At 42.0% G+C, this 18,245-nt stretch overlaps 1 protein-coding gene across 24 annotated transcripts in view; it reads left to right on the forward strand.

Moving 5' to 3' along the window:
* RCBTB2 (RCC1 and BTB domain containing protein 2) overlaps window positions 1–18,245 on the forward strand; it is a 100,648-nt gene that overhangs the window by 23,812 nt on the left and 58,591 nt on the right. For 8 of the 24 annotated variants that reach the window (XM_021065333.1, XM_013996904.2, XM_021065336.1 and 5 more), the window contains one exon: window positions 834–967. Coding sequence is in view for 4 of the 24 variants with exons in the window: in XM_005652340.3 (XP_005652397.2) it covers window positions 452–967 (516 nt within the window). In the remaining 20 variants the exon portion in view is untranslated. Of the gene's footprint in view, window positions 1–328; window positions 968–1,039; window positions 1,857–18,245 lie in introns of those variants that run through there. The other 16 variants (XM_013997239.2, XM_021065337.1, XM_021065335.1 and 13 more) reach the window with 12 other exon arrangements.

Genomic DNA, 18,245 nt, shown 5'->3' on the forward strand with positions numbered 1-18,245 from the left:
AGACGGACATGGTCATCCTGGGTTGAAATTGCGGTTATTCCATCCAGCTGTGATACTTGTGGCAAATCATTTGAACGTTGAACCTGTGTCCTCATTTAAAAGCCAATGTAAAAGCAATCAGCTTACTCCACAGGAACAACTAGTAACAATCAGGTGTGGAGCATTTTACCAAAACCCACTCCAGCCAACGAAGTGTAAGAAATTAATGCTCATTATAAGCTGTGATGCATTTACTACAATCGACAAAGGCCAAGGGAAATGCTGTGAAATACAAGAAATTACTGCAAATTAATAAAGGGAGGGAGTAGTCGTTCCAGAAGACCTTGGTCCCAAAGGAATTCACGTGACTACTCTCAGCACCCACCACTCGTTATTTTAGTCTTTGTATTAGAAAAGTACAGGACTTCACCCCCACAATAGTGAGGGGAAAACAGGGACACCACGAGAAGCAATGATCCGAGCTCCCGATGTAAGGACCACCAGTAGAAAAGCTGGAAGAGACTGGGGCAGAACGATTGTAGAAAAGGTTGCCACTGCATCACGCGCGCCTCACCCTTCTGGGTCGGGCATCTCCAAATTCCCAAGCCTGAGGGGACCACAACCCTGGAGAAGATGGGGGTGTCCCTCAGGGGAACCCTCGGGAAAAAGGCAGAGATGGACCCAGCGGGGGAGGGGGTGTGAAGTCCTAGGGGTCCACTGGGAGGGAAGAGGGAGTCGGCGAGAAAGCGGCGCGGGCGGCGGTGGGCGACGGAGCCGAGAGGAGGGGCTAGGCGCCGTCGCCCGCCCCCTCCCCTCCCCTCGGGTGCGCTCTTTTCCTTTTCCCTCCCGCGCAGGGCACCCGAGCGCATCCCGCCGAGGCCAGGCCGCTGCAGGGGGAGGCGCCAACACGTCGCGGCTGCGGGCCCCCGACCTAGCAGTAACGGGCGACCGAGGAGGCGACGGGGATGTGACCCGGGCCTGCGATGAGGTGAGAAAATGGGGGGTGGCGTACTAAGTCCAGAAGGGGCGTCGGGCTAGAAGCGGCCCGCTCTCAGGTCCGGGGCGGCCCTCCTCTCTCCCTCACCGCAGCCCGACCTCCGGGACGCGGCGACCGCGAGAAGTAACCTCTGGGTTGAGAGCCCCGCCCGAGTCGCAAGCCCAGGCGTCTCCGCGCGTGCGCAAATTGGCTGGAGGGGGCCTGGGCGCGGGGTTCTGGGGCGACACCCCCGCCCAGGCCAAGGGCCGAGGTGTCGCGGCGCGTGCGCAAACGCGCTGGCGGGGCCCAGGCGCACGGCTCCGGGATTGTACCCCGACCCGGGCCGAGGGGGTGCTGCGCCTGCGCGAGAGGCGGAGGGGCTACGCCGCGGGGAGGGTCGCGTGTGGAGTCTCCTCAGGGCTGTAGTCGGCCCGCAGGCTTCACCTCCTTCGGTCCCGGCGGCTGAGGTTCGTCTTGGGCACGAGGGAGGCTCCTGCCTCGGAGTTTCGCCCTCCTTTCCCACTCTCCGCCCCCCGTAGGCTGCTGTCTTCATTTCTGTCGGCTCCGCTCTAGTCTCTCGTCCTCAGCCCCCGGCTTGCTGAATTCATGACTGTGCCTTGGACTTTTGGTCCTGATTTCGAGGGATAGCGCAGAAAAGTTTAAGCTAGGAGGAGCTGTTTGGGAACTGCTGTGGAGGAATGGGGAGAAGTTGCTAAAATTCCTCGTTTTAGCCGGGAGATACTGCTCTGCTTAGCCCCGGAAATAGAGATTTTCAGACGCTCAGAACTTTACTAGTGCTCCGCCCTGGTCCAGAAAGAACTTCCTGCCAGAGTTGGAAAGCGAGTTTGGAGCGAACTTTTTGCTTTTGTTCTTTGGGACATTACATAAAATGTCGAAACAGGTAGAGCCCAGGACTCTGGCAAAATGCATGTCGTAGAGTTGCCTGGTACCGTACTTGGCGACGTAGCCTTTGTCCGAGCTGAAGAGTGGTGGAATTCATAAACAGTGCTTTACAACGATGCTCCCCCCACCCCCTGACTCCGAAGTGGCAGTCGCTGTTCAGTTTCATTGAGTCTCTTGGCTTTGACCTCTCTAGTACTAAGTTCCTGCTTGGATTTACACTTTCCTGGGCAGGTGGTACTTGGTTAAGTCAGTTTCCTACTCCTGGGGCTATTCTTGGAATGATTTTTAGCAGTGTTATTGCTGTGTGCCTTGTAATGTTATATCATGAGCTGGATATAGAAGATGCTGGATGGTGGAATAGAAGAAGCATTTACTATCAGAAAATCGGAGTACTCTAGGTGAAATGTAATCTCTGTTTCCCAGGGCACTAGGCAATATGTGCATGTTATTAAGTAGTAGGTAAAGGCAAGTGGAAGGATACATTCTTGCATCCCCTATGCCTACCAGCAAGCCTTAACTGCTGTTACTGGTTTACCAAGCGGGCCTCGATCCGTAGGCCTGGGCGGTTTCCTTATGCTCAGAGTTCACTTTCCCCCTCTACCCATATCTGCATAGCACCCAACTTCATTCAGGCTTCAAAACAATCGCAGTCACTTCAGAGGTGACTACTTCATCTAAAATAGCCACTGCTCTCCTCTCCCATGTACAACCCTGCTCTATTTGGCTTTGTAGCACTGGCCACTATCTGATATGATATATTTGTATGATCTGTCTCCCCCAGACTTAATCCCAAGTAATCATAGTAGCTCAGTAGATATTTGTCAGCTGTATAAATGAAATTGGAATTTAACTCCAGAAATATTTTACCGAAGTCACAATATGGATTCATTCAAGAAAGATTAATTGAGTGACTGCTTTGTATTAGGTCGTGTCTAGGTGCTTTAGAATATGTCAGTGAACAAAAGAGACAAAGATCCCTTCCCTCTGGAGTGTACTGTCTAGCAAAGAGTGATTTACAGTATACACATTTAATTATTTGTTAGGAAGTTTTAAGCACTCTGAAAAAAATGAAAAAAGAGTAGAGTAAGGGGGCAGAGTAGAGGGGTGGGTTGCAGTTTTAAACAGCGTGGTTATGGGGGCATGGAGGATAATCTGAAGGTTATGTTCATGATGGAGAACTGGTTTTTAAGAGTTTATCTTTCTGGGAGACACTGTTTTTAACCATTCTATTTGTCTTTCGTAGGGCCCCACAGCATGTTCGTTGTGACAAACGTAACTGTCTTTTATAGTATATAAGTGCAAAAAAATTGTTTTTCCACATAGAGTTCATATAATTCAGGATTTTACAGTTTAATGCGCCTCATGGAATGAAGGAACTGGGATCTTGAATGGAAAAAATTAGCCAAAGAAATCGTACAGATGAGTTGAGAAAAATGTATATTTTCACATGTTATTGCACGTTGCAATTGCTTCTTAATGTCCCTCTGACTGGATGACTAGTGAATTTTCTAAGAGTGGTCGTTGCATTTGTTTATTTGAAACTGTGTTGAAGATATTCACCTGGTATGATGTCATCCTTTAAGGTACTAAAGTATTGCTCTTGGAGATTTCTGAGTGGACCCACAAGCCTGACCAAACTGCAGTCCACAATTAAAGGATACTTAGAAAAGTGGGCTGATGAGAGGAACAATTTTAGAAAGTAAAGTGTTTTTCCCTTTGGCTCCTTTACTTAAGTGGATTATAAAACACTATGTTTAAACATCAAAAGTTATTAATCTAAAACTGTAGAGTACCCATGGGATTTGCTTGTGAGTTGAGAAGTTCGTCATATTTAATTTTGTTTTTATCACTTGGCTAAAGTGAAATTAAAATGCCCCTAAGATGCTGCAGCTTTTGAGGTTTACCAGAGTTGACTTGCTATTAATCAAAATTGAGCAGGAAAGAGATTTGAGATCAGGAATGGAGTTATCAGGGTTGCAGAATGACGTCAAGGACTCCTGTTCAAGGGTGAAGACGGAGGGCTATTTGGGGGTTTTTATTCAGAGGAGCAGCTAGCTTGCCTTCCTGAAAGGGAGGATCTTCATAGTGTCTTTCAGTGGAAGGATCCTTTTTGCTTTCGGTATCCAGAAAGAACATAATTTACATGGTGATCCCATCTTAACGTGAAAGTGTCCAGGGAATTTAAGGCTTAATAGTTTTTTTCAGCATTAGTCTCACTTTGGAATGTGTGTCTTTATGTCTTTAGCTTTGTGAATCTAATCTGAGCTCATATCTAGTATGTTTATCTCCCCATGAAAGACTTTTGAGCTGGCAAATACCAGTGGGTGATACTGTGTGAGTAAATGATGAATTATGACCACATTATTATATGTTCTATATTATGCTGAGTGTATTTGACTGAAGAGTATAAACTGCAAGTGGGAATGAGCCAAGGCCAAGAGGGGCTACATGTTGTAGGAATATTTGTGTTGTGGGGCACAGATCTTTAACAACTAAGATTCTATTCAATAAGCATGTTAGGGGCTTTGAAAATGTATTAGTTCTGTAAGGATCTAAATTTCAAATGGATTTACAAATGTCTCAAGTACCAGTTCATTTTAGCTAATACAACAGTCTACAACTGCATAGTTTATGTTGATTATTTTTCATATTTGAAAGTGCTTGGCTTCATATTTGCTGTGCTTGGCTGAAAAGACCAATGTTGATGAGTTCACTGATCTCTTCAAACTACATGCACCTTGGCTTTGAAGATCTGCTTGATCACTCTTGGCAAAATTTGGAAACCTTTTTACAATGAAATAAATCAAATAGCAACTGTGGAGTTCCCATTGTGGCTCAGTGGGTTAAGAACCTGACATAGTGTCTGTGAGGATGCAGGTTCAATCCCTGGCTTTGTTTGGTGGGTTAAGGATTTGGCATTGCCACGGCTGTGGTGTAGGTTGCAGATGTGGCTCTGATCCAGGGTGGTTGTGGCTAGGCTTCCGCTGCTTCTCTGATTCAACCCCTGGCACAGGAACTTCCGTATGTGCAGGTCCCCAGCCTTAAAAAGAAAAAAAATAAAATAACAGCTGTTTCTGGGTTCCATAGGTCAGTTTGCTGTTTATCATTAAGATGTGGCAGTATCATCTCCTTTGAGGTTGTGGTTTAGTTTTAGTTATGCTTTTGGCTTTTTAGTTTTGCTCATCCTGTTTATAATTGCCCCACTTTAGTTAGCAGCTGTGTAGGTATCTTACTGTTGTCATTGACTTAGGATATCTAACTCAAGTGGAGGTAAATTATACCTAAAACCTTTTTCTGCAAGTGGTAATTGGGATATGTTTAATTACTTTATGTTACATGTATACATATTTATATTATTTCTTACCTCAGATGACACCATTTAAAGATTCAGTTAAGCATGTAGGTGGGAACCATCATTATCCCATTGACATTTACTTGGTCTGTAGCTCATTAGCACACTGATAGGGTAAACTGTGTTGGTGTCCTAAAAGACACTGGTTTTCTTTCTTGTCCTATCTCTTTCATTATAAAAGCTTTATTAACTGTGTTGCCCAGATGGGAAACTTTGTTAAAAGCATGGAGTTCTGTATTGCAAGAAGACTTTTTAATAAACTTATTGAAACATCTTAAGCATAGCTTTAGAGTTGACCTCATATTAAGTTGGATTTTAAAAATACATGACATTGGGATTTCTCTGAAAAATTTCCTATTTTTTTCACTTTTTCTTCTAAGATCACTTTTAGCTAACAGATACCAGCATTTAGAAGCTTCTAATTAGTTGCAAAATGCCAGTTTCTATGGAAAATGCATTTGCTTATAGATATAGTGTGTTGAGTTAATGAGCTCTTAAGGCCCACATTACCACTGTGTTGGGGTAGTGTTGACACAAGCGCCTGTGAGCAGCTGGGTATGCTTTTGCTCCACTTTTTTTTTTCCTTTTGATGTATTTGTTTTCAGTTTAGTGCCTGCTGCAGGTACTAAATCGGTTTTGTTGAATGAGGTAGGCACATGAATGTCCTATAATCAGTTTAACTCATTTAGATTGGAGGTATTATGAAGTAATGTGACACATTATAGTATTAGCAAACACACTGATTAATACTGATTATTTTACCAATAATAACATGTAGAGACTGCCTGTTAAATGCTTTGTACAGGGAAATGAATTATTTGACTTGTTCTTCAAGAGCATTAGGAATGGCTATGTTATCATGTTCAATTATTGAAAGACTATCTTTTTTTTTTTTTTTTTTAAGGACCACACCCATGCCATATGGAGGTTCCTAGGCTGGGGGTCTAATCAGAGCTACAGCTGCTGGCCTACACCACAGCAACACAGGATCAGAGCCGCATCTGCAACCTATACCCCAGCGCATCACAACGCCAGTTCCTTCACCCACTGAGTGAGTCCAGGGATCGAACCCACAACTTCATGGTTCCTAGTCAGATTTGTTTCCACTGCACCATGATGGGAACTCCCGAAAAACTGTTTTCTTGTCCACAAATCTTTACCTATGTAGTTAATTAAGAATGTAGGGAAAACCTCAAAATACAACATGTAAGAAAAATTTATCTGCCCCAAATGGGGATAATTTGGAAATAAATCATTGGACTATACAAGTTTAGGAAAATAGCCAAAATAGGAAATGTCATGCAAAAGATCACCTAGTTGATACATATTTGGTTTCAAAAATTACTCTTGTAAGAACATGGAACATTGGCTCTTGAGGGTCTCCAGTTTGGACTCTCTAAAGGCAGAGGTCAGTCGCAGGAGCTTCTGACTGGAGAAGGTACTTATTCTTCCATTTCTTTTTTTTTTTTTTTTTTTTTTCCTCTTATTGGAGTATAGTTGACTTACAATGTTGTATTAGTTTCAGGTGTACAGCAAATTTAATCAGTCATGCATGTAAATATATATCCATTCTTTTTTTCCCCGTATAGGTTATTATAGACTATTGAGTTGATTTTCATGTGCTATACAGTAGGTTTTGGTTAATCATCTGTTTTGTACAGTAAGTAGTATGTTTGTGTTATTCCCACCCTCCCAATTCTTCCCTCCCTCCAGTTGTTTCACCTATGGTAACATAAGATTGGTTTTGAAATCTTTTGTTTTTTAAGTAAGTTAAATTTTATATCATTTTTATTAGATTTTACATGTAAGTGAGAAAACATCTTTCTCTGTCTGAATTACTTCACTTAGTATGATTATCTCTAGGCCCATCCATGTTTCTGACATTATTTGGTTTTTTTTTTGGCTGAATAATATTCCATTGTATATATGTACCACATCCTCTTATCCATTCCTGTGTCAGTGGGCATTTTGGTTGCTTCCGTGTCTTGGTGACTGTAAACAGTGTTGCAGTGAACATTGGGGTGCATGTATCTTTTCAAATTAGAGTTTTCTCTGGATATATGCCCAGTGAGATTGCTGGATCATATGGTACTTCTTTTTTTTAGTTTTTTTAAGGTTTTTTGTATATTATTTTATTTTTTATTAATTTTTTAATGTAAGTGTTGTTGATTTATAATGTTTCTTCAATTTTTATTGTGCAGTAAAGTGACCCAATCATACACAGTTCCCTGTACTATACCGTAGGACCCCACTGCCCATCTAGTCCAAATGTAACAGTTCACATCCACCAACCCTAACTCCGTCCATTCCACTCCCTCTCCACTCCCCCTTGCAATCACAAGTCTCCTTTCCTTGGCCAGGATCTATTTCTCTTTTGTAGATAAGGTCATTTGTGGCATATTTTAGATTCTACAAGTACGTGATATCATATGGTATTTGTCTTTCTCTTTCTGACCTAGTATGAGAATCTCTAGGTCCATCCATGCTGCTGCAAATGGCATTATTTTGTCCTTTTATGGCTGAGTAGTATTCCATTGTATATATGTACCACGTCTTCTTAATCCCTTCTTCAGTCAGTGTACATTTAGGTCATTTCCATGTCTTGGCTCTTGTGAATAGTACAGTGATGAACATGGGGGTTCATGTATCTTTTTAAATGAATGTTTTGCCTGGATATATTCCCAGGAGTTCAGTTGCTGGATTGTATGGTAGTTAAAATGTTGTGAAGAACATTCTTGGTAATTTGTTAGGAATTGCATTAAATCTGTAGATTGCCTTGGGTAGTACAGTCACTTTGACAGTATTGACTCTTCAGTCCAAGAGCATGGTATATCTTTCCATCTGTTTGTGTCATCTGTGATTTCTTTCTTTTTTTTTTTTTTTTTTTTTTTTTTGCTTTTTAGGGCCATATCTGTGGCATGTGGAAGTTGCTAGGCTGGGGGTTGAATTGGAGCTACAGCTGCTAGCTTATGCCACAGCAACACAGGACTCACCACAGGGCCATCACAACTCACCACAAGGCCAGATCCCTGACCCACTGAGCAAGGCCAGGGATTGAACCTGCATCCTTATGGGTAGTAGTCAGATTCATTTCCATTGTGACACAATGGGAACTCCTCAACTTTGATTTCTTTCATCAGTGTCTTATAGTTGTCAGAGTATAGGTCTTTTGTCTCTTTAGGTAGGTTTATTCCTAGATATTTTATTCTTTTTGATGGAATGGTAATAGGATGGTTTCCCTGATTTCTCTTTCTGATCTATCATTGTTAGTATATAGAAATGCAATTGATTTCTGTGTATTAATTTTGCATTCTGCAACTTTGCCAGATTCATCGATGAGTTGTAGCAGTTGTCTGGTAGTGGCTTTAGGATTTTCTTAGTATATCATCTGCAAAGAGATAGTTTTAGTTATTCTTTTCCAATTTGGATTCCTTTTATATCTTTTTCTTTTATGATTGCCATTGCTAGGACTTCCAAAACTATGTTGAGCAACAGTGGTGAAAGCGGCCATCCTTGTCTTGTTCCTAATCTTGGTGGAAATGTTTCAGTTTTTTTCCATTGAGAATGATGTTAGTTGTGGGTTTGTCACATATGGCTTTTATTAAGTCGATGTAGGTTCCCTATGTGCCCACTTTCTGGAGACTTTTTATCAGAAATGGATGTTGAGTTTTGTCAAAAGCTTTTTCTGCTTCTTTTGAGATGATCATATGGTTTTTATTTTTCGGTTTGATGTGGTTTTATTTTTCAGTTTGTTGATCAGTCAGTTGTGTATCACACCGATTGACTTGTGAATACTGAAAAATCCTTGGGTCACTGGGATAAATCCCACCTGATCATGGTGCATGATCCTTTTAATATATATTTGTATTTGGTTTGCTGGTATTTTGTTGAGGATTTTTACACCTATGTTTATCAGTGGTATTGGCCTGTAATTTTCTTTTTGTCTGGTTTTGGTATCAGGGTGATGGTAGTCTTATGGAATCAGTGTGGGGGTGTTCCTTCCTCTGCTATTTTTTTGGAAGAGTTTCAGAAGAATAAGTGTGAACTATTCTCTGAAGTTTTGATAGAATTTGCCTGTGTAGCCATCAGGTCCTGGACTTTGGTTTTTTGGAAGTTTTTAAATCACATTTTCAATCAGTATTTGTGATTGGTCTATTCATATTTTCAATTTCGTCCTGGTTCAGTCTTGGTAGGTTGTACCTTTGTAAGAATCTGTCCATTTCTTCTAGGTTGTCTATTTTATTGGCGTATAGCTGCTCGTAGTAGTCTCTCATGAATACTTGGTATTTCTGTGTTGTCTGTTGTAATTTCTCCTTTCGCATTTCTAATTTTATTGATTTGAGCCCTCTCCCTTTTTTTCTTGATGAGTCTGGCTAAAGGTTTATCAATTCTATTGATCTTTCCCAAGAATCAGCTTTTGGTTTCATTGATCTTCTCCATTGTTTTCTTTGTCTCTATGTCATTTATTTCTGCTCTGATCTTTATAATTTCTTTCCTTCTACTAATTTTGGGCTTTGTCTACCTTCTCTAGTTAGTCTAGGAGTAAGTTTAAGTTGTCTATTTGAGCTTTTTCTTATTTCCCGAGATAAAATTATATTGCTATAAACTTCCCTCTCAGAACTGCTTTTGAAATGTCCCATAGGTTTTAGAAATTTTTATCTTCATTGTTATTTGTCTTTAAGTATCTTTTGATTTCCTCTTTGATTTCTTCAATGATCCATTGGTTGTTCAGTAGCATACTGTTTAGTTTTCAGGAGTTTGTGTTTTTTGCTGTTTTTTCCTTGTAGTTATTTCTAGTCTAATTGCATTGTTGTCAGAGAAAATGCTTGAAATAATTTCAACTTTTTAAAAGTTACTAAGGCTTGGGAGTTCTCATCGTGACTCAGTGGTTAACAAATCCAACTGGGAACAATGAGATTGCAGGTTCAATCCCTGACCTCGCTCAGTGGGTTAAGGATCTGGCGTTGCCGTGAGCTGTGTTGTGGTGTAGGTCACAAATACTGCTGGGATCCCACGTTGCTGTGGCTCTGGTGTAGGCCAGTGGCTATAGCTCCAATGAGACCCCTAGCCTGGGAACCTCCATATGCCGCAGGTGTGGCCCTAAAAAGACCAAAAGACCAAAAAAAAAAAAAAAAAAGTTGCTAAGGCTTGATCTGTGTGGCTCATGATGTGATTTATCCTGGAGAATGTTCCACGTGCACTTGAGAAGAATGTATATTCTGCTGCTTGGGGGTGGAATGTTCTATAAATGTCAGTTAAGTCTCTCTGGTCTAGGGTGTCATTTAAGGCCTGTGTTTCCTTGTTGATTTTCTGTCTGGATAATCTGTCCATTGATGTAAGTGGGGTGTTAGAGTCCCCACTGTTATTGTATGACTGTCTCTTTCTCCTTTTATGGCTGTAGCAGTTGCCTTATACATTGAGTTACTGCTATGTTGGGTGCATATATATTTACAATTGTTACATCTTCCTGGATTGGTCCTTCGATCATTGTGTAGTGTCTGTCTTTATTTCTTGTACCCTCTTTTATTTTATTTATTTATTTATTTTTTACTTCTTTTACCCTTCTTTATTTTAAAATCTGTTTTTTCTGATGTGAGTATTGCTACTCCTGCTTTCCTTTGATTTCCATTTGGATGTAATATTTTCCTCCATTCCCTCACTTTGAGTCTGTGTGTGTTCTTAGGACTGACGTGGGTCTCTTAGCATATTTAAGTATATATTTATTGCCGTTTTGTTAATTGTCTTGAATTGTTACTTTGGTTCCTTTTTTCTTCCCATCTTCTTTTCTTGTCTTCTCTTATGATTTGCCAACTATCTTTAGTGTTGTCTTTGGATTGCTTTTTCTTCTTTCTTCCTCCCTTCCTTCCTCCCTCCCTTCCTAACTTACTTTCTTGCACTGTAGGTGCAGCATATTGAAGTTTCCAGACTAGGGTTCGTCAAAGAGCTGCAGCTCCTGGCCTGTACCACAGCCACAGCAATGCCAGATCCTAGCCACTTCTGCGACCTGCACCATAGCTCACAGCAACGCTGGATCCTAACCCACTGAGCAGGGTCAGGGATCCTACCCACATCCTCATGGATACTAGTTGGATTTGTTTCTATTGCACCACAAAGGGAACTCCTGCTTTTTCTTTTTTTTATGTGTGTGCCCATCATAGCGTTTTGGTTTGTGGTTCCCTTTAGATTGGGATGTAACCATCTATATGTGTACAGAATTGTTTTGGGTTGCAGTTCTCTTAATTTCAAATTCATTTTCAGGGTCTGCATTTGTCTTTGCTTCTCATGCTTGCTAGTTTTGATACCATATTTGTCAATGGGTGATTTTCTGCATTTATATTATTTTGGTCAATACCAGTGAGTTTTCTCATTTGAAATTTTCTTGTTTTTAATTGTGGCTTTTTATTTTCTGCCTAGAGAAGTTCCTTTAGTAGTTGTAGAGCTGGTTTGGAAGTGCTGAATTCTCTTAGCTTTTTCTTGTCTGAAAAGCTTTTGCTCTCTCCATTGAATCTGAATGAGAGCCTTGCTGGGTGTAGTATTGGTGGTTACATTTAATGTTGTCCCAGATGTCTCTTAGACGCTCTTCAGTTCTTTTCATTTTCTTTTTTTTCCCCCTCTGGCATTGATTTCCGTCATTCTGTCTTCCACCTCACTTATTCATTCTTCTGCCTCCATTATCCCGCTGTTGATTGCTTCTGGTGTGTTTTTCATCTCAGATGTTGTGTCATCCATCTTAGTTTGCTTGTTCTTTAAATCTTTTAAGCTCTTTGTTAAACATTTCTTGTAACTTCTCTATCTGTGCCTCTATTTTTTCCCCGAGATCTTGGATCATCTTTACTATCATCACCCTGAACTCTTTTTTAATTAGATTACCTATCTCCTCTTTATTTACTTGTTTTTTTGTGTGTTTTTGTCTTGTTTCTTTGTCTGAAAGCTATTTCTTTGTTTTGTAAGGTCTGACTGTCTGCATTTATTGTCCCCTTGACAGCAGGTATGTAGACGCAGCAGCTGGTGCCTAGTCTTGGAGGTCTCGGGGTGGTAGTGGCTCACGTGTTCTCAGAGCCCATGATAGGAGCAGTGGTATTATGCTACCTCCTCTGGAGCCAGGTGGCTGCTAGGAATGGGGCCTATGAGAGAGTTGGTGATGGTTCACAGGATTGCTTTTGTGGTCAGGGGGCAGCACTGGCTCCTGAGACCTGTCTAGCTGTTAGGTAGCTCTCAGGACGATGTCCTGTAGTTGGCACCTGAGCAGCCCCTCCTCTAGATCGTCCCTTTGTCAAGGAGCCCCTTGGGACTGCTCCCTATAGTGGGGGCAGGGGCCTTTCTTTAATCTCTCCCTTTGTTTGGCTGGTCTAGGGAGTCTTCTCTGTAGCCCTAAGGATGGGGGCTGCTCCCTAAATGTTGCTCAAAAGCTCTCTCTGTAGCTGTAGGACCTGCAGTGTTCTGGCAGTCCCTTCCCTTACTGGGCAGATAACAGAGTGCTTCCTGTAGCCACAGCAAAGTAAAATGTGCACCAGCAGGGCCCTCTCAGCCCTTTTGAGTAGCTGTGCAACTTAACCCTGCTTCTGCAGTGCCCTGCTTGATTGTTGGCAGAGGTCATGGAGCTTGTGCTATTCTCGAGATCACTCCGCCTGCTCACTGTGCCTTTGAGACTCCCAGAACTGTTTGTGGTGTTTCTGAAATAACTTTGCCAGTTCAGTGGGCTTTTTGCAGCTCTCTGCCCACCCAGCAGGCCCCTCGCGACTCTCGGAATTACTTGTGCTGTTTCCAAAATAACTTTCTCTGCTCCCTAGGCAAATTGTGACTCTATGCCCACCCGGAAGGCCCCTGGCGACTCTGGAACCATCCACACCGTTTCCGAATTCACTTTGTTGGCCCCCTAGGCAGATCACAGCTCTTTGACTGCCCAGAAGGACCCAGACCCTTGCAATTGCCCAGGGTTTGTGCTGTTTCCGAAATAACTTTCGCCACCCCCTATGCAGATCATGGCTCTTTGCCGACATACCAGGCCATGCATGACTCCCTGAGCCTTCTGCACTGTTTGCAGCAATTGCTTCAGTGTTCCCCTGCCTGGCTGCTGTCGTGGGGCCTGTGTTATTCCCGAGTTCCCTCTGCCTGCTCCAAGGGTTCCCTATTCTTGCTCCACTTTCTCTGTAGCCTGAAGGGCTGTGGGCTTCTCCCCAACTATTGCTAAGTAGCTGCTGCTCAAGGATACATCCTGGAGCTGGAGTAGTTGGCGTGTTGCAGCCTGAGAGCACTTGCAGAGGGTAAGATTCCAGTGGTAGATCCTGCTCCTTCCTGCCAGGCCTCCCCCAGCAGTGGTGCACATCTTCCAAGTCCAACCGTCTTTCCTCAGCTTACAGCCACAGATGTGGACTTTCCAGACTCTAGTCCTTCCAGGCTGTCTCCATGCTATTAATCCTAGTTTTTCCCCGTGTAGCCAGACCCAGCTCTCTCTCTGAGTCTGATCTCCAAAGCTGGAGTTTCAGTTCCTGGCTGCTGGCTGCACCAGCCTGTGGTTGGGAAATGCAGGCCAGTGACGGTGACAGGAATGCTTCCACTTTAACTGCTTTACATCAGTTGTTGTGTTCTTCTCCGGTCCTCCAGAGTTCCCCCTCTGTCCTGGCTGGTTTCCTCGCTGGTGGGGTACTTTCCAGGGGGTGAGGGTTTTTCCTTTTTCCAGCTGCTTCCTAGGGGTACGAGTCCAGGCCTGCTTTATTTCTCTTTTTCTTTCCTTTTTTCTTCGGTCCTGCTCAGTTTTGTGAAGTTTTCTTGTTCTGTCAGAATCCTGGGGTCTTTTGTCGGCATTCAGAAAATTTTCTCTGTGAATTGTTCCACATATAGATGGAATTTCAGTGTATTTGTGGGAGTAGGCGAACCTCATGTCCTCCTCTTCCGCTGTTGTCATTTTCTTTCATTTTTAAAGTTTTCTTTTAGGGAATCTGCATGCTGTTCTCCATAGTGGCTGCACCAGTTGCATTCCCACAAGCAGTGTAGAAGGGTTCTTCCCCTTTATACCCTCGCCAGGATTTGTTGTTTGTAGACTTTTTGATGGTGGCCATTCTGATAGGCGTGAGGTGCTACCTCATTGTGCTTGTAACTTGCATTTCTCTCCTAATTAATGATGTTGAGCATCTTTTTGTATCTTTTTCTGGGATTTTTTTTCTTATTCCTTTATCTGAAACTCTAATTCTCTGCCCTTTGTTTCTATTTATTTATTTACTTTTGTCTTTTTTGGGCCGTACCCATGGCATATGGAGGTTCCCAGGCTAGGGGTCCAGTTGGAGCTGTAGCTGCCAACCTATGCCAGAGCCACTGCAACCTGAGATTTTAGCTGCATCTGTGACCTACACCACAGCTTACGGCAACTTCAGATCCTTAACCCACTGAGCAAGGCTAGGGTCGAACCCCAGTCCTCATGGATGCTAATCGGGTTTGTAAACCACTGAGCCACGATAGGAACTCCTCTCTGCTTTTTTATTTTGTGTAGATTTTTAGTGTGGTCTCCTTTTTGCAGACAATACGGTTGTAGCCTCTCTTGCTTCTTATGTCTGCCTCCCTTGTGGCTGAAGTTAGTATGCAGGCTTGCTGCAAGCTTCCTAATGGGAGAGACGGGTGCCTGCCCACTGATAGGTGGAGCTGATTCTTAACCCTCTGGTGGTTGGGGCTTTGTCTCTGGGTGTGATTAGAGGTGACTGTGTGTCTGAGAGATTTTTAGGCAGCCTCTTTGCGCTTGAGTGGGGCTCTGTTCCCACCCAGTTTGTTGTTTGGCCCAGAACTTCTCAGCCGTGTTGGATGGGGCCACATTTTTTGAAAATGGCCACCGTTAATGCTGGTGATTATTCCCAAGACTTTTGCCTCCAATGTCCTTCCCCTAAGTGAGTCACAGTCACTCCCTCCTTTCCCAGGAGATCCTCTTAGAACTGCAGGCAGGTCTGACCCGGATTTCTATGGAGTCTCTGCTTTGCCCCGGGGTCCAGTGCACATGAGAGCCTGTGTGTGCCTTAACAAGTAAAATTTCCACTTCCCCTAGTCGCATGGAGCTTCTGTTCACTAGCCCTGTTGGCGCTCAAAGCCAAACGCTTCTGGGGCTTCTCCTCTTAATGCCAGATCTCCAGGCGTGGGAACCTGATGTGGGGCTCAGAACTCTCAGCCTCTGCCATATAGTTACTTTCTGGTCTGCGGGCCACCCACCTGGTGGGTATGGGGTGGCTTATACCATGTAATTGCCCCCCCTACTGTCTTGATGTGGCCTCCTCTTTGTTTTTTGGAGTAGGATATCTTTTTTGATAGTTTCCAGTCTATTTTGTTGAAGGTTGTTCAGCAGCTGGTTGTAATTTTGCTTTTTTCATGAGAGAAGGTGAGCTCCAGTCCTTCTACTCTGCCATCTTATTGTGTGTATTAATTTTGTATCCTGCCACGTTACTAAATTCATTGATGAGCTCAGTTTTCTGGTAGCATCTTTAAGATTTTCTACTATAGTGTCATGTCATCTGCAAACAGTGATAGTTTTACTTTTCCAGTTTGGTTTCCTTTTATTCCTTTTTCTTTGATTTCTGTGGCTAGGACTTCCAAAATTATGTTGAATAACAGTGGTGAAAGTGGACATCTTTGTCTTGTTCCTGATTTTAATGGAAATGCTTTTAGTTTTTCACCATTGAGAATGATGTTAGCTGTAGGTTTGCCATAGATGGCTTTTATTATGTTGCCCACTTTCTGGAGAGTTTTTAATCAGAAATGGGTGTTAAATTTTGTCAAAAGCTTTTTCTGCATCTGTTTAGCTGATGATTTGGTTTTTCTTCCTCAGTTTGTTGATGCGGTATGTCACAACTTACTAATTGGCAGTTATTGAAGAATCGGTGTGTCTCAGGGATAAATCCCACTTGATCATGATGTATGGTCCTTTTAACATATAATTGAATTGTTAGCTAGTCTTTTGTTGAGGATTTTTGCATGTATATTTATCAGTGATATTGGGCTGTAATTTTCTTTTTTTGTGGTATCTTTGTCTGGTTTTTGTATCAGGGTGATGTTGGCTCATAGAATGAGCTTGGGAGTGTTCCTTCCTCTGAATTTTTTGAGAGAGTTTCAGTATAATTGGTGTTAACTTCTCTGAATGTTTGAAAGAATTTGCCTGTGAAGAAAGAATCAAGTCCTGCACATTGGTTTTTGGAAGTTTTTAAATCTGTTTGAATTTCACGGCTTGTAATTGGTCTATTCATATTTTTAACTTCTTCCTGGTTCAGTCTTGTAAGGTTGTACCTTTTTAAGAGTCTGTCCATTTCTTTTAGGTTGTCTATTTTATCGGCATATGGTTGCTTGTAGTAGTTTCATGTGATCCTTGATATTTCTGTGTTGTCTGTTGTTAAGTTCCCCCTTTTCATTTCCACTTTTGTTAATTTGAGCCCTCTCCCTCTTTTTCTTGTCAAAGGTTTCTCAGCTTCTGGTCAGAGGTTTCTCAATTTTGTTGATCTTTTCAAAGGACCAACTTCTGGTTTCATTAATCTTCTGTATTTTCTTTGTCTCTATTTCATTTATTTCTGCTCTGATGTTTATGATTTCTTTCCCTCTACTAATTTAAGCTTTGTCTTTTCTTTCTTCTCCAAATGGTTAAGATGTAATGTTATCTGAAATTTTTCTTGTTTCCTGAGATAAGCAGTTCTTCCCTCTCAGAACTGCTTTTGTTATGTCCTGTAAGTTTTGGATTGTCATATCTTTATTGTCATTTGTCTCTAACTTTCGATTTCCTCTTTGATTTCTTCAGTGATTCATTGGTTGTTTAGTAGCATATTGCTTAGTTACCAGGAGTTTGGATTTTTTTGCTTTCCCCCCCCCCTTCTAGTTGATTTCTAGTCTCATAGGGTTGTGGTCAGGAAAAATGCTTGATATGATTTAAATTTTTTAAAATTGTGTTATGGCTTGATCTGTGGCCTAAGAGGTGATCTATCCTGGAGAATGTTCCATGTGCACTTGAGAAGAATGTATATCCTGTTGCATTGAGATGGAATGTTCTATAAATATCAGTTATGTCTGTTTGGTCTAGGGTGTCATTTAAGGCCTGTGTTTGTTTCCATGCTGATTTTCTGTCTGGAGATCTGTCCATTGATGTAAGTGGGGTGTGAAAGTCCCCCACTATTGTATTACTGTCAATTTCTCCTTTTATGGCTTTTAGCAGTTGCCTTATATATTGTGTTGCTCCTATGTTGGGGGGATATATATTTACAGTTGTTATATCTCCTAACTGGATTAATCCTTTGATCATTATGTAGTGTCCTACTTTGTTTCATGTGCCCTTCTTTATTTTAAAGTCTATTTTGTCTAATATGAGTATGGCTGTCCAGCTTTCTTTTGATTTGCATTTGCATGTAATTTCCTCTTCCATTGCCTCATTTTCTGTGTGTATGTGTCCTTAAGTCTGAAGTGGATCTCTTGTAAGCAGCATATAATGGGTCTTGGTTTTGTACCCATTCAGCCAGTCTCTATCTTTTGGTTGGAGCATTTACTCAATTTACATTAGATGAAATTATGAATATGCAGGAACTTATTGCTACTTTCTTAATTGTTTTGGATTTATTATTTTAGGCCTTTTTCTTCCCTTCCTCTTTTGTTCGCTTCTCTTGTGATTTGCTGACAGTCTTCAGCTTTTATTTGGTTTGCTTTTTCTTTTTTATGTGTCTATTATAGTTTTTTGATTTACAGTTCCAGTTAGGTTATGACATAGCAATCTAAATATGTACAGAATTGGTTTTGGTTGCTGGTTTTTTAATTTCAGTTTCAAATGCATTTGATTTTTTTTTTTTTTTTTGCTTTTTCCATTATTATTATTACTATTTTTTATCTTTTTGCTGTTTCTTGGGCCTTTCCTGCAGCATATGGAGGTTCCCAGGCTAGGGGTTGAATTGGAGCTGTAGTCGCCGGCCTATGCCAGAGCCACAGCAATGTGGGATCCAGGCCACATCTGCAACCTACACCACAGCTCGGGCAACACTGGATCCTTAACCCACTGAGCAAGGCCAGAGATTGAACCCTCAACCTCAT

The sequence above is a fragment of the Sus scrofa genome, chromosome 11, assembly GCF_000003025.6.
Source record: "Sus scrofa isolate TJ Tabasco breed Duroc chromosome 11, Sscrofa11.1, whole genome shotgun sequence".
Classification (NCBI taxonomy): Eukaryota; Metazoa; Chordata; class Mammalia; order Artiodactyla; family Suidae; genus Sus; species Sus scrofa.